The 17148-nt window shown below is 40.6% G+C and overlaps 1 protein-coding gene across 2 annotated transcripts in view; it reads left to right on the forward strand.

The window, feature by feature from the left end:
* The window catches only part of esrrgb (estrogen-related receptor gamma b), a 116131-nt gene extending 103882 nt beyond the window's left edge, over window positions 1-12249 (forward strand). For both annotated transcript variants that reach the window (XM_054618028.1, XM_054618029.1), the window contains 4 exons: window positions 1920-2030; window positions 2497-2658; window positions 8609-8878; window positions 11703-12249. In XM_054618028.1, coding sequence (XP_054474003.1) covers window positions 1920-2030; window positions 2497-2658; window positions 8609-8878; window positions 11703-11947 — 788 coding nt within the window. In that variant the 3' untranslated portion in view covers window positions 11948-12249. The remainder of the gene's footprint in view (window positions 1-1919; window positions 2031-2496; window positions 2659-8608; window positions 8879-11702) is intronic.
* Window positions 12250-17148: the final 4899 nt, after the last annotated feature.

The following is a 17148-nucleotide window of genomic DNA, read 5'->3' on the forward strand; positions in this document are numbered from 1 at the left end:
CTCATCCAGCTGTCTTGTTGTGGTCAGATTCTCAGTACTGTGCCGTATCACATGGGGAGGAGATAATCCCGCACTGGTCGGATCAGGCGCTGGCTCGGAGCAGGCATAGCTGACAGGGAGGGAGATGTACACCCGATGCTGAACGGCGGAGAAAAAAGAGACGGACGGAAGGGAAAGTGAGAGAAAGGGGAAAAAAACAGAGATCTTGCAGAAAACTGATACATTCGGCCAAAAACAGCAGCCTGTTATGTCTTGTTCCCCATCCCTCCCGTTCTTCAACAATATCTCAACCTCTCTTCTTTTTTTTTTTCCCCCTCTCTGTCACTCTCTCTGCCCTCCTGCCTCGGGTCTGTGCCGTTTGCAGCGCCGCTAAGCTGTAAACTGAAACTGGTTAACGCTGAGCTCTTAATTCTTGTCAGCGTCTATTAATTATGGGCCAGTTGGATGTTCCAGTTCAAACAGCCCCCGCAGATTTTGGAATTCTAACTCCGGCTGTTTGGTCACTTGTCGCTTGTCGCAGCCACATGACCCTGCAGTCTGCAGCGTGGGGAAACTGTGTGTGTGTGTGTGCACTTTTGTGTGAATGCATGTGAGGATGGTAGTAGATGTCAGGGAGAAAAGCAGCAACAAATTGCTGTCACTTAGTCTGACAGGTCTATAGTTCATGTATTTAAGGTACAAACCTGCTCAATAAGTTTCTGCATCACACAAGCTTATTGTTGTGAAAGCCTTTAGTCACTGCATATCCCTTTATTAGGTCTAGGTGTGTCATTTGATAAAGAGGAGCTACCGAATTGATTTAATATCTGGAGTACATGCACACTGTTTCCAGAAGCACAATTTGTAATTTTAAATTTACCTTAACCAAGAGTAATGTCGCAAACAACTACTTAAGCTCCATCTGTCGCAAACCCAGCTCCGAGCTGCCTAACTGACTAATTAAAACCACATCCACATGTGTTCAAGGAACAAGAAGTCTATTTGCAAACCTTATTGATTACTTTAAGGCGTACAAATGGAAAGCTGTGTTAGGAGAGGGGCTCTCGATTTAGCTTCAATCTGCCAGGCATAAAATGATCTCACTGTGTTTGCTGGGAAGAACGAGCTCCCTCTGGGCACGCTGGGTAATTAGGTTAGTGGATAGTCGGTGTCAGGAAATTGAAAAGACCATCCTAATCGGATTCTTTTGTTTCCAGGGGAATCAAAGGAATTTATACGAGTCACTGGGAAATCTCACACGACTCAATTCCGCTTGACCATGTAAAATCTGTTTGCTCTCCCTCGATGCTCAAACAACTTTTAATACAAGGGTGTAAATCCAGCACATAAAGTGCATCTGATGTGTCCTCTGAGGTGGCTTCAGAGATAATCCCCGATATCTCCGTTTGTATACTAACTAGGTACTTACACTCTTCCATCTGCATCAAGGAGGTATTGAACTCAATCAGTTAAACAGCAAAAACTTAATTACAGTGTATGCTTTTCTAATTAAATATACAGGAGTAGATTACTACATTATTAGCCCTCTTTAACATGCTTGGTACTCCGGTTGACAATATATACTAAAACTAGAAAAACATTTCTGGCCACACCTGTATATGATACTTCAGAAGTAGTCCTCAGTTTCATAATTAATGTAAAGATAATAAAAACACTAAAATCCTTATTCCAAGCGTCACATTCATACAGGTACATTACTGAAATCTGATTCCTGCATTTAACTCATTTTCAGAATGTTGCAGCAGTAGACTGCTGTGAGGTGGGATCCTTGAGATCTATGACTCAGCAAAATATATGCAATTTGTCTTTTATCGTTGGAAGTGGTTGAAGCTAAAGTAAATGATGTAATTGCATAAAATTGGCTTTCAAATTTGTTTGGTTCAGCTGCCATTTATAGATATGTGTGGTTTTTTTTGCAGGTGTGCGTCTGGACCGGGTGAGAGGGGGGAGACAGAAGTACAAACGGAGGCTGGACGCAGAGAACAGCGCCTACCTCGGACTCGGCATCCCCCCTCCAGCCAAAAAGCCATGTGAGTCCCTCAGTTTGTTTTGTTTTTTTCTATCTCCGGGGCTGAATGTTGCAGATTTTGGTGGCAGCTTAGCAATACAGAAAGGCTTTTCCTTTTATATCAAAGCACCAATAACCCATTTTTGTAAATTTATAGACATTTTTGGACTTGGAGAACTGTAATGAGAATGTACTGTCATGGGGAAAAATCTGTGTTCAGTTATGTTATCAGATTCATCACCAGTCCAACCTGCTACTTTTATGACTGAGCAGCGTTTATTATGACATGCTAGAGTAACACTATGCAGATGTATTATTTATTCATTTATTTATTGTAATTTATGTGCCCCAGTAAAATCCAGCCAACAATATTTTCTTTTCTTTTTTTTTTCCTTTTTAACTTTAAATGCTGTGGCTTAAAATTGTCTCACAACTCAGCTCTCTTCTCTCTCTCTCTCCCTTTTTGCATCCGTCCTCCCTTCTTCCAGTGACGAAGATCGTTTCCCATCTGTTGGTGGTGGAGCCAGAGAAGATCTATGCCATGCCTGACCCCACCATGCCCGACGGAGACATCAAGGCCCTGACCACGCTGTGCGACTTGGCCGACCGCGAACTGGTGGTCATCATCGGCTGGGCAAAACATATCCCAGGTAGAGAGACATGACTGCTAATGAATGACTGGGTTGTCTGGGATACAGTTTTTGGATGATATTCATTTCATGATTTAATCGTTTCAAGAATTCTAAGATTCTAGTTTCGAGCATTACGCCAAAAATGAATAGATAAAAACAAAATAGAATTTTTTTTTTTTGGGGGGGGGGGGTTTATAGATAAATATATGTATGACATAAGCAATAGAACTAGGATTATCTGACCAGTTGTTTTAGTAAAAAAAAGATATTCCTAATGTGGCAATTAGTGAGATTTTATTCATTAAAGGAGGATTCGTAGATTATATGTTGTTGGTAAAGGAAGAAATAAAACCGACATTTGTACTTTAATTTGCTGGAACGATATAGTATGAGATTACTGAAGTAGTTCACTGACTGTTGCACACACATAAACACAACCCCCCTCACACACACACACACACACACACACACACACACACACACACACACACACACACACACACACACACACACACACACACACACACACACACACAGGCACACACAGGATAATTAACATCTGCTGCTCATCTGCACCTAAGGGAGAAGCTAGTCCCATATTCTAAAATCTAATCAATAAAGAGCAGCTGAAACCTTTGATTTGACTGGGTAGGGTGGGAGATTCTGGGGGGGGGGGGGGGATCCGCCCCTGTGTCAATGTATTCCATTTCAATCCCAGACTTAAAGAAGCCAATCCTCTTACTTACTTAAGGAGACTACACAGTAAAATTGATTTATTTAGGGAAATACTGATGGATTTCCCCAGTCTTTGTTGACAAATTCTTAAATAAGACTTGTTATGCAAAAAGTTCTAAGATCATTCCTTCTTTTTATCTGAAACAGACCCTTTGGGCTCCAGATTGTTTAAAGGGAGCGCAGGTTGCACTCAAATTAGATACAGCCCATTGATCCAATCAATTATTGTATGTACAAAATTGCACATGTTGCCAATTCAACATGTTTTTGAATGCAATGTAGCAGTGCAGCAAGCAAGTTTCATTACCAATTAACTGCAATTTTGTTTCTCAATGAATCAATTAAATGTCCATAACATTTTTCCAGAGCCCAAGATAACGTTAAAAAAAGATTAAAAAAAACAGACAACTAAATATAGCAACTTGAGATTGGTTTTCCTACCTGTGGATTTATGACTCATTTCCCAGCTGGCACAACACTAACCAGCTCCTTATCTCTCTGCTGTGTCCATGATTAGGCCTAATCACTGATTTGTCATCAGATATAGGTTTAATGAATGCAGTCTGGGGTGGTTAATGGTGGAGTCTGAGTGAGAGGATTGACTTTACGAAGACACATGGGAGGCTGTTTGGTCTGATTGGGAGATCTGGCTTTGGAGAGACGCTGGGGTCCGAAGCATGGGTGCTGTCTGTCCACTGGGAAGATTTCCCCGACATGTTCTCACCAAACATCTTGAAAAAACAAATATTTGGGGACTTCCTCTTTTTTTTTAAAATCAAATTCAGGTTTATGTTTTAGAGACGGATCCACAATCAAATTCTTCATTTAAATCATACAGTAGCTGCAGAGGTGCAGAAATTCATACATTTTCTATGTATAGCTATTGATCTTGTATGCCATGTAGATCTAAATCCAGACTTGACAGAGTTATTAAAGGGCTATGTGACACTCTGGGGACATTTTACCCGGGGCCACCAGGTCAGAGTGTCACCAAGTAACGATTAAGACAAAAGGGGTCCCTACAGTTTAACAGTCCACTCCCACCATTACACTCATAGCCCACTGCGCAAATGGCCTTAACGATGAGGTAATAAGAGTCATTACTGCAAATCGCTCCATTAATGTGAAAGTCCTTCAACATCCAGATGTGGAGACCCGGGAGGAAACATGCAACGCTGAATATGTTTTGAATATGTTGTCTTTTTGATAACTTAAATTATTTGTGGGCGAACAGTAAATAACTTACTTTAATGTGCACAAGTTAACTCGAAGTGTGAAAGCAAATATTTACACCAAATATAAATTCAAAGCTTTAAGAATAAAACCAATTTGGCCTTCAAGAGCGAAACCCTCGGGAGACGTGGTTTTCCTCTGCGTTTGAAGCAGAAGCCCGAGTTAAACATGTTTTAAAGAGTGAGGCTCTAACTCTTCAACCAGGCTGCCACTGACTGGATGTTACACACACTGTCATAAAAAATGGAAACAGAATCGCAGCACGGTTGTCAGGAGGTCAGAGGTGACCATTCATTTGTGCAGCTGTTAACACACACACACACACACACACACACACACACACACACACACACACACACACACACACACACACACACACCATCGCAGACATTTAAGTGCACACAACACATGTAGATTTATATTCCAGGCAGCAGCATTCAGGGCGCTCTGGTATTTAATGTTCAGTCAGCTCAGCGTTGCTTTCTTCTTCTTTACTCTCTTTCTCTCTGCCACTCACATCCACAGACTCTGTCTACTATCATCTCTTTCACACACACACACACACACACTCTCTGGCTTCCTTGTTCTCTCGTTCCCCTGGCTCTCCCCCCTCCCCCCTCCTACTCCTCCGGCTCACATAGGGCCCTCTAGTCTCATTATTACCTCTGTCTTTTTATTAGGCCCATTAGGGCTCTTAGGAGGCCTGTAATGATACTAAATGAATAGAGAGTGAACTGCTGTCTGTTTTAGACCCAGCTCTCAATGACAGCTTCAAGCTTCGTTGCCAACCACTCAGTCTCTTCATTGCACTGAATAGGGATTCAATTACTTATCCGATCTGTACCTCTACTGTACTGTTGCAGAGCCGGAGCACTCTTCCTTTCTGCAAACAATCACTAACATCCCACAGTATGCTGCGGAGTGATGGCTTTATAGAAATAGGCACCTGGTATACTGTTAAATCAAATGGTACAGTGGTTCAGTGTGACCTGTAACGTTCACATGCAGATTTACAGTCCTAGTAAGTAGACTTGGTTCACCATCACTAATTTCAGGACTTTGAAACTAGAGACCCGTGTTTGCATCACAAGTCCGTCTTGTGGTTTGGTTTAGGCAACAAAAACCTTTTTGGATAAATGCTTACACATCCTGCCTAATTTTTCTATTTCATTTTTTCACTTTTCAACCAAGACCATGATTTTTCCATTAAGGTACCCAAGTGCTTATAGATTGATTTTTATTTCAGTTTCGTCCAAAGGCAGAGTGCAGTATCAGCATTTTTAGGTATCCTGTACAGCCTAGTTTGCGTGCCAGCCTGTAAAATTTTAACTCTTTTTCCTTAATTTCTCTTTTACCGCCCTTTATATTTGTAGGGCAGCATAGTGGATACAAAATAATTTCCATATAGTGCAGTGGAAACCTGTAGTATCCTTGTCTCTGTTCATGCTTTTTGTAATCACAAGGGGAGAAAACTGCAGAGAGACGGAGACATAGACATTCCCTTATTTGCTCAATATTGTGTCATGTTTGGTCAAACGGCAGTAAATCAGTAGGGTGAAATATTGATATTTCATCAGGGGGAATCACCCTCCACAGCGACACTTAACTCAGCCACCTCCGGGCGACACACCTGAAGCTCTGGGGCGACCCCCAGGGAGTCAGGAAGTCACTCCATCGCTTCAGTAAATTGAGTGGAAAGGAACAAAAACACACACAAGAGGCTGGGGAAAAGAAAAGAAATGATAAAGAAAAGGAGGAGACAGCTGAAGAGGCTGACGCTGCTTTCACACAATTTGTAAAGAAGTGTAGAAAGAAAAGGCTGAGTAAAATAAATACTTCCCCAAAAGATGGTATAAAACTATTTATGAGTGTTTGATTCGTTAAACACTCATATTAATTATTACTTTACATTTGTTTTTCTCACTCACTTTCTATTCACACATGTTATATATTTTTAGTCATTGGTCCTCCCTCATTATTCTGAATACACCTTATGGGATTAAAGCCATTAATGTTCTTGTCTTTTGGGGATGGAGAGTAAATTCAGGATTTCCTGATGCAGCGTAAACTATCTCCATTCGGCGATCCCGTCGTCCCTCCACCCCCCCGCTAAACGTGTACCGGATGTCCTCCATCAACTGTCTGTTTGTCAGATCTGAGGCTTGGATCGATCCCCCTTTCGCATTTGGTGGACTGATTACAATCTACTAATCAATGACACCCCCAGCACTCTTTTCTCTCTCTCTCTCTCTCTCTTTCTCTCTTTCTCTCTCCCCGTCGTTTCTCTATTTGCTTGATAAGAACCATCCGGAGGAACTCTTTTAAGTCAACATGCCCCATTCCCATCCATACAACCTCAGATTTAAGTAAGCAGCGTGGTGGGTTCAAGGCCCCCGGGTCAATACCCCCAATCACCTTCCTATTCACTATAGAGCAGTGAAAGGTATTGTGGCGCTCGAGGTCCTTTCAGGTGTCCGTCTGTTTGATGTGGCGCGTGTTAATGTTGGAGAAGAGAGTTGATGGGTCGACCTCGAGATCTTGGGATGGATTGTTTTCCTCGAGTGCAGAAGGTTGAACACAAGAGACAAAAGCATCGAGAAGGTGTCTATCAGGAGGAATATGTTTCTGTTTTGTCTCACCTTTGCTGGATTTATTTAGTTATATCACTCTGTAGTAATAATAGCAATGCAGTTCATTTAAAAATCACTCCTACAATTATGTCTATGACTGACATAACTTCATGTTATAAAGCGCACACATAAGATGCAGATTATAGTGGATTTACACACAACTCCTCTTAAACTCTTCTTAAAAACACTGTACTTTCTTCCCCAAAGTGTTCTGCCCTCCTCCCTTCATCAGGGTGGTATTTGAGGTTACTTTCAATAAAGTTCATCAATTTGTCATGTGACTCTACAAGACAAATACAAAATGATCACAAATAGAGTTATAGGTTACAACCAATACAATCATTCAAAGCAGCTGAGCAAACTCCTTCACTGATGCACAATGTGACATGCAGTAGGAAGCTTAAAAAAGCTAGTAAGTGGAAGTTACGATTTTCCTTTTTTTATTATATATTTGCAAAATATATATTTTTGCAAAATATAGTAGTCAGTTTACTCTACAATGGGTATATATCGGTTAAATCTTCATTTTTCAGTACAAAAAGGGAAAATCTATATTCTTTCATCATCTTTCCTAAAAAGTTAACAAACATAATCCCCTTAATTTATTGTTTAATCCTTTCAGGCTTAAAGTGCTTTATTATAAAGCCAGATTGCCTTTATTAGCCTCGTTCTTTAAAATTGACATGACAAATTGATTACCTTTTAAATAAAGAAACAACCCTGACAAAGGCATTATAGCCAAAAAGATTTTTGAGAAATAAATCCCACTTTATCGTAGAACAGTTTAACAAATTAATTGATGGATAATTTCATATTATGACAAATGGTGACATAAACCAGAACTAATGATCAAGTGACAGAGGTCGCTTTTTATTTCAGCCCGTTCATTTAGTGAATTTAAAAAATCCAGAATTCTTGTTTTTTGTTTCATAGAAGAATTCATTTTGTATTCTCTCTTCTGCACCATGACGTGAGTAAGAGATAGTTAGGTTAAAGACTGGATTTGTCTTCACTACGCGGTGTCTCGTGTGCTTATGTGGTGGCTTGCAGAGGTCTTTCAGTCGACGGTTGGTGGTTGAAGCACCATCGACTCATGTTTCAAAGGCCTCCATACTTGACTGATTTATATTCTTCCCTTAAGCCGCCACATACAGTCACCGGCCTCTGTTTCAAGTTGGACTTCTCCGGGGATTATCCCGGGTTGTGTACACAGCCCATAAATCATCCTGAGGACCAGGATATTACAGTGCAGTGAGGTTAATGGGTTTATCTCGTGATTCGTCATGTGGTTATGCAGTGTGAGTGCAGCAATACCTGGAAAGAAAAATCTCCCCCCAAAAAATAACATATTTTCTTTTTCAATCCTGCAGGTTTTTCCACTCTGTCGCTGGCAGACCAGATGAGTCTGCTGCAGAGTGCCTGGATGGAGATCCTGGTGCTGAGCATCGTGTTTCGCTCGCTGCCCTGCGAGGATGAGATCGTGTACGCCGAGGACTACGTGGTGGACGAGGAGCAGGCGAGGATCTCGGGCCTGCTGGACCTGCACGTCGCCATCCTGCCGCTGGTCCGACGCTTCAAGAAGCTGCGCATGGAGAAGGAAGAGTTTGTCACGCTCAAAGCCATCGCCCTCGCCAACTCAGGTACAGTTCATTCCCTAAATTCCCCATGTTGGTCACTACAAAGTGATGCACTGCAGCCAAACATTGTCCAAACACACAGAGCTTTATTTTGCTTTGTAGTGGAGACACCAAAGTTCCAAGTATACCAAATATTTCAAGATTAATTTTGGGGGAAATGTGGGAAGACATCAAGAATACTGTTATTTGATGGAGTCTTGGATTCGATTCACACTCAGTGTAAACCTGAAATAAGATGAATGCTTGAGATTTTTTCTACCCTTAACGCTTCTTAAAGTGGAAATTAAAGGACACATATAATAGAACATATTTTATAGCTTACTCTATAAAACAAAGTAGATACTTGACCTATAAAATGTTATATTTAAAGGTATCATCAAGAACTTGTATTTTTATTGTATATTGCAGTCAGTTGCCAAAAATCCTTCATTTTGGTGTGGTGAGCTTGGTAGGAAGGTTCATCTCAGTGTTAAATCTTAAATAAATCTAGATAGTTGGCATTCAATTAAAGCAAACAAAGAAATAAAACAAAAAAAATGGCAAGTGATTGTCTATATCTGGCGAGCCGATCACTTCCACGCTGAAGGATACCTGATAAGGAGGGACAAAAAGGTCAGGACAGCACAGTTTTTTTAATTCAGCACTCTATGTGTGTGAGGGTGTGTGTGCATCTATATTTTACACACACACACACACACACGTATGTGCGTCTGTGTGTGTGTGTGTGTGAGAGACTGTCACATTGCGCTCTCATTCTCTCCATCTCCATAACAGTGGCTGCCAGCGCGCCACAGCCGAGGGAGATATATTTAGCATTTCATTAGGAAAACAGGGGCTGTCAATAAAATGTGTTAAGTGGAGTGGAATGAGCGTTGGGGAGCGACGGGCCTCGTTTGTTCCAATGTGAAGATGCTGCGCCCGTATCGACAGTTTGCTTTTCATGAGGCCGGGCTGTCCCCCACTAATCAATGCCTGTTAGGAGTCTTTTCTCCTGCCTGACTGGAAAAAAATGAAAAATGCTGAGCCCAGAGCTTTAGTCTTCTGATGACAAACTCTCCATGGGAGAGTGGAGAGAGGGGAGGATAAATGGGAAGGGGAGAGCCAAAGGGAAGGGGGGTTGATGGAAAGACAGGGATGTAAAGGTAAGGGAGAAGTGTGAGAGAGGAAGGCAGGGGTTGAGAGGGAGGCTCAGGGAGGGCGAAAGGGCAGCTTCGGCTCGTTTGAACACAGTCTCGGAGAGCTTCGGCTCCAGGGGTCCTGTGGGTGTGACAGCTGTGGAAATTCATGGCCATTGATTTTGTAATTAGCGGAGTATCGACGGGATTGAAGCCAGGCTGCTGACGGATTACATGGAAATTGTTTCTTCAAAGTTAGTTTTGCATTCCGCCCCTAACATCCTTCATTACACACACACACACACACACACACACACACACACACACACACACACACACACACACACACACACACACACACACACACACACACACACACACACACGTATAAAAAAAGCTCTCCCTGTGCATTTACACACACTGACACACATTTGAAAAAACATGTTCTTTCGTTCTGCCTCCCCTCCCTCCTCTCTCTGCCTCACACACACACACACACACACACACACACACACACACACACACACACACACACACACACACACACACACACATATGCTCACGCAGCCAAACGAGGATCAGATCAGTATTAACATGAAGGTTTCAAATGAAGAGAGCTGGAACACATGTGCGGTCCACATAGCCTAGTTAATTTCCCAAGATAGAAACGCAATTTACACAGAAGGCGACTGGTAAAAGAGACTTAATCAGTCAGTTAGGAACATAATTAGCCTTGTACTTTCCTTTTTTTCTGCCTCATTTACATGTTTATACGCGCTCTTTACTGCACTCCACAACTTTCATGACACATTGCAGAGCTGATCTAATTCACTCACACACTTCGATCAGCAGCCACGTTTGGTTTAGCGTCAGTAATACAGCGTGTTTGGGACGATACGAGCTGCTCTCATTCTGTTAGATATAACAAGATGAACTGCTTCGATTCAATTATGATACCGAATTGAATTCACATTGTGTTCTGCACAATTGTATCAATCAGTTAATGAATTGTGGATATGATACATAGACAGATTAGAGCTGACACTGTGAGTCCGTGCAGTGAAATTGGCTGAAAGCAAACCACTGCTTGTCCATTAAAACGCTCTCTGTCAGCTTGTCCTTTGGAGGACAAGCCTGTTTTGATTTTTTTCCCTGACTTGTAGACTTATACATAGAGAGCAGTTTTTTAATAAGTCTCAACTGGTTTTATTTTAGAGCCTATACATAAGGGGGCCAACTGCTCTTTCTTATGGAAATGAAGGCCATCTGCCGCCATCGTTCAGCTGAACGATATCCTAGTAATGCAGCCATCTGAATTCATTAGCAGGGGGATGTATGTGGTCCATGATACCAGAAGAAATGAATCTTTTTCCTGTCCCACCGTATATTTATACGGACCTACAGTACCTCTCCTTTTCTCTCCCTAGAGCCCTGGCCACGCACAGGCATTTATTTAAGGAGCGTCATTAACTACTACCAAGAGAAAACCTCTCTACAAAATTGCATGTTTGCAAAGACTGAATTTAAAAGGCAGCCGATGCTGCTGCAAAACACCACCTTGTTGTTGTAGATCTTTTGTCATACTGGAGATCAATAGAAAATGTTTCCTATTATTTAAGACATTTGTCATTTAATATGAAGCTTTAAATAAGGATAATCTAAATATTTTTTCCTCTTCCTTCCATCCCTTCCCACCTCCTTTCTTACTCCAGACTCCATGCATATAGAGAACATAGAGGCCGTCCAAAGGCTGCAGGATTCTCTCCACGAGGCTCTGCAGGACTTTGAGGGCCCCCAGCACCCGGAGGACCCTCGACGGGCAGGCAAGTTGCTAATGACCCTGCCTCTGCTCCGTCAGACCGCCACCAAGGCCGTCCAGCACTTCTACGGCATCAAAATGCAGGGCAAAGTCCCCATGCACAAACTATTCCTCGAGATGTTGGAGGCCAAGGCTTGACACCCGGGCCAGATGTTTGACAGACAGCTGCATCACTCAATGGGAGGAGAGGGACAGCCCATAAAAATAAAAAAAAAGATGGTGTGCCAATTGACAGTGAAAGGATAAAGCTTGGACTACTGAGTAATTTTAACACTTTTAAATGGTTATAAACGTAAAAGAAAAAGGGACTTGAAATGGTTTTAAAAAGGGTGAATATCAACCTGATTGACATGGGATCATGATGATGTAAATAAAGATGTTGTGTACAGAAATCAGGCAACCGAGGTCTTGTTATAGCCAGAGACCCATTGCTCTATATCACCTGAAGCTTCTGTGAATTTCTTTCTTATCTTATTTTCATCTCAAAATGGAGGTATGTTAATATAAATGTCCTGAAGAACTGTACGGCTACAAAGCCACATGATGTGCTTTTGTTTCTTTCTTTCTTTCGTAATTTAAAATCTCAGTTGTTAAAGCAATAGTCTCTAACTGGTCTACATATAATATGTGTACTGTATATTGTGTGAAATTGCACTGGGCGGGTAGGGAAGGGGGCGGGGGGGGAGAATTGTTAGACATATTCTTATATTCGTCATCAAAGAAAGCGACCAGGGGTCTGTGAGAGTCTCGAATTTCCTCGTAATATATTTACCTCGTAGTAGCTTCATCAACTCAGCGGTTGTAGTCAACTTGGTGCTCACTGAAGGACGATGGTTGGCTGGTGATCATAGTTCACAAAGAGTTTGCACTAAGCATCTATGAATAATGGGCAATAATGGGTATTGTATTAAGTCTCAGTCAGTGTTTGTTTTTATTATCGACACAAAATTCACTCACTTCTCTCTGTGTTCAGTGTTACACACAAATATTGGCAACTTGGCATACTGTGAAAAATACACATGAGTAATATTCTGTGCTGAGATTTTTAGACTCTATTTATTTTATTTAAATAAAGGTACAACAGCAGCAACATCTATGCAATTTAATGCAATCTAAAATCGCTCTGTAATGCAACCTGATAGCCCTGCAATAAATACTACCTTTGTGAAGTTTCTAATGTTCAGTTTGTGTCATGTAGGTGCTGATTCAACTTGGGTCATTTTTGAGTCCACAGTTTGTGATGGTGCGGTATTAGATTGCATTATATTGTATAGGTTTTGCTTTTCCTCGTATCTGTCCCTCTTTGTTTAGGTTGTATGTTCAAACAAGTGTCACTATATTCATGGAAATAGTTCCACAGCTAATCACAATAGTATATTTTTTTTTTTGTGGTCAAAATCTTGTAGGATTTCAAAGTCTGCATGCCAGCCTCACGTATCTCACCTATTAATCTGATGTAATATTTTGTGAGCTACCTGTTAAATATTGGGGCTCTAACAGATTAAACTTTAAAAAACAACTCTAATAGAATATTTTACATCGTGATTTCCAACTCACAAATGCCTCAGCAATATTGGGCGTAACTTTTTCTGACTTTGCCAAGTTTGAAACTTTCTTTCTTTTATAGTTGTGATCTATCAGAGTGGCAAGTTCAAATAAAACTAATGTTCCTTTTTGTTTTTGAACTGAGGGTGTTGAGTCCCTTTGTCTCCTTGATAAATTACAATCTAAAATGGCAATGCTGCAGGTTTAAATGTTAGTGTGCCACAATATAATGACACTTGTGTTTCTGAGCATAACTTCATTTCTTCTCTGATTTGAAACTCAACAATAATATAAACAGAATATTTCAAAACTCAGATTACGGCTTACTGATGTTCTGTATCTTTGACCATTAATTTCCTCATCCTTAATGTAGGTGCTAATCATTCAGACGGGCACTGTATTTTCATTTCTTAAGTTAATAAATCTATATATTTCAGAAATGATGAGGCTTTTTTAGGGTTAAAGTTGCCAAATTATTCAAAGAAAGTAATCAGAATAATGTGATAAAGCTATAAACATTTTATCATAAGAACAAAATAATACAATAATCAGCTGCTCTTAGGATTTTAATGAGACAGATATTGTCCCTTATAAACACATTAAAGCTGCAGTGTCTTTCAGAGTGTTTTAAAGTGCCAGTAGTTTCCGCCCAAACAAAAAGAAAACACAAAGCCAAGCGACCAGTAACTACAGATGTAGGCCAGTTTCTACACTTACAGATCCCCACAGGAACAGACGCTATTGATTCACTGTAATGTAATGCATAGATAATTATAACGCAATACAGTAGAGATTACAATTCCCATGATGCACTTCCCGAATCGTGTAACCAGCTAATCTGTCTCCAATTGAAGTGAGGGGCCGCTGTACAGTAGCAAACCAAAGCGTTGTGTCTTCAAATACTTTAAAATGAACAACTGATAATACTGCGTTTTGAGCCAGCCAGTGAACATTATTGTTATTTATGAAAGATTATTATTGATTGTACTTTTACTCTGCTAATCATCCAGCTGTGCTTCCTTTCATTTTGAGCATCCTCAAAACCCAAGATGGTAAAGACAACAGCTAAACATCTTTCACTTAGATCAGTCTCTTTGTCACTATGAGACGCTGTGTGAAGTTTCGCCCTGAAACATAAACTAAGAGATGAAACTACCATAAAACAGTGATGTTTTTCATATAACAATGGTTAAAGGAATGTTTCTCGTGTTGATGAACACGTTTTGGCCCAAAACTTGACCAAAACATGCAAACCCACCTTCCCTCCTCTTCCTCACGTACCTCCTCTACGCACTTTGAAGACTGGTGCCAGATAATTGTTTCCCAACTTTCCCCTTCATCTCAAATTAATATAAGAAAATAAAAGAAAAATGCTTAATTTATTTTCAGAGTTCTAAAACGGTTCCACTACATCCAATTAATTCTAATTGTCTCCTAAGCTGAAATTCTCAATAGAAATGGAGCAATTAAATTTCTGCATTGGCTCTACCTTGGGGACGAGAGACGTTTTATTTCGGTTGACGGCGGGGAGGGTTAGTCTAAACCTTTACAAAGGCGATTTCATGCGTGTCTGTAATAGTTTTGTAACAGAGCGATCACTGGGCTATGCAAGGCAAAATATGGCCACCTATGTTCCTTGTGTTGTGGAGCATCAGACGGACATTCAGCTGTGCTTTGTTAACAACGTGGACATACTGTAAAGTGCTGTACGCCGCAAATGTATTGTGCATATTTCACCATACTATACTGTAGCTGCTGTGCATTGATGCTACTATGATCGTTTGATTTATTTGCCCGTTTAATGAATTTCTCATGGTGTATCAGCAACTTGAACACACATTTAGAGCCTACCTGAATAGCTGTATAATATAAATCACTGTATTGAGTCATGTGAGTCTGTTATGTTTGCTCTAAGGTTGGATATTCTCTTTTTCTTTTCTGCGTCCCTCAAGGCTGAAACACACACTCATTGATTTTGGTCATCAGCACAGCAGGACGTATAGCGAGTGAAGCAGTCTAGACCCTATACCTCAATTCATATTTTCAAAAATTATACTGGGTTTGGAAACGGGCCATGGGTTCCCTCCTGGGAATCGGTGGCACAGAAATAAAGTGACATCACTGACTGGGTATTAAAAAAAAAAGATGTAGATGAACCTGCTGCAATTGGGGATCACATTCCTCGGAGGAGAAAGCTGCTTATTCGCTGTTCCATTTGCGGACTTATCTTATCTCCATGCACTCAGAGATGACGAGATTTACATAAAACATGGAGGAACCTCCCTGGCCGCTCTGGTCCGCGGTGTATAAAGGAACCCTGCTAGGTGTATGTACCGTAGACATGTGATTACCCGAGAGGTTTACCCCCCTCAAAAGCAATATGTTAGCAATTGTGATAAGAATCAAGTTAAAAGGGGAGCTTTGGTTCACTTTAATTATAAACTTACCCTATGCTTGGAAAAAAGGACGGGGTAGCTATGCACACACAGTCCTGGGGAGGCAAAGGGGGGAAAAAACTTAAAATGTTTGGGATGAAGAAGCAAAACGCCAACGACAGCTGGGTTTCACTGCAGTATTGTGTGGCATTTTCTTGTGTTTTGTTTGTTGTGTTCATGCCTAATGTACCCATGTGTAAATATATGCTTTTTTTTTTGGAGTGAGTCAGATCTAACAGTGCACTGAATGTACAGTGACAATAAAATCACATGGTTTATGTAATCACTGCAAATTATTTCTATAAATATCAACAAACATGGGACGTAATCAACATGGACATGGTTCACTTATTATGTCACCATTTTTGCCGGGGGGGGAGGGGGTTTCAAGGTCCTTTATGGATACCAAATAAGAATAGATTTTTAAAAAAAACACACTGCTGTTTATTAAACATGAACGCAGCAATGTTTGGGATAGTGGTCTTTGTCAGATAATAACTACTCCATACCCTCAGTCCTGAGAAAGACCATTGTGCTTTTTTCTTTAACTTAATAAACTTTATTCTTATTGTCGCATACATGAGATTTGACCTCTGCATTAAACCCGTCCTAAACATTGGGAGCAGACCGGGGACTTGAACAAGCCTCTGTTTCTCTTGATGATTGCCTCTATGGATAACCTCAACAACTCTGCATCCTTGAGTTTAAAAAGCGTTATGAGCATGAGTTTGATAAACTCTTAATAAATATAAACGTGCGAGGATATAAAATAAGACAGCTGGTTTTAGCTTTTAACAAGAAGATGAAATTGCAGTTTACAATGTTTTCAACTTGCAATAATGCCGACGCTTTACAATGTACCAAAATGTGTATTAAGAAAAATATTACATTTGCAGTTAGACACACTCACCTCCAAAAAAACTTAAAATTATAAAAATGTCTATATACTGTAGATGTTTCGTAATCATTAAAAGGTCTTGTCTTTCCCATTGATAATAAGTAATTATATCCAAAGCAGAACAGAATGTTATTTCATGTAAAATAAAGTAACTTTTAAATGATTTGCTGTAATGTTGCTTTTAGCCACTTCAGATCATCCGATTTTAATTTTAATTGATGGATATCATAAAAATAATAGTGAATACTTATAACTTCCTTTCAGTAGTATTACAGTAGAGCCTTGGCATATACAATGTACAGTCAAACGGGACCTAGCATGACCGATCATGTATGTGTGCATCTGTCTGTGCGCACTTGTAGGTTTAGCAAGACGGTGCCTTGGGGTGTAACGGCATCCTCCTGTCCCCGACTGTCAGTTGGTTAGCTGTCTACACAATGTCCCGTTTGACCTTGCGTTGG

This window comes from Anoplopoma fimbria, chromosome 18 (assembly GCF_027596085.1).
Source record: "Anoplopoma fimbria isolate UVic2021 breed Golden Eagle Sablefish chromosome 18, Afim_UVic_2022, whole genome shotgun sequence".
In the NCBI taxonomy this organism is placed as follows: domain Eukaryota; kingdom Metazoa; phylum Chordata; class Actinopteri; order Perciformes; family Anoplopomatidae; genus Anoplopoma; species Anoplopoma fimbria.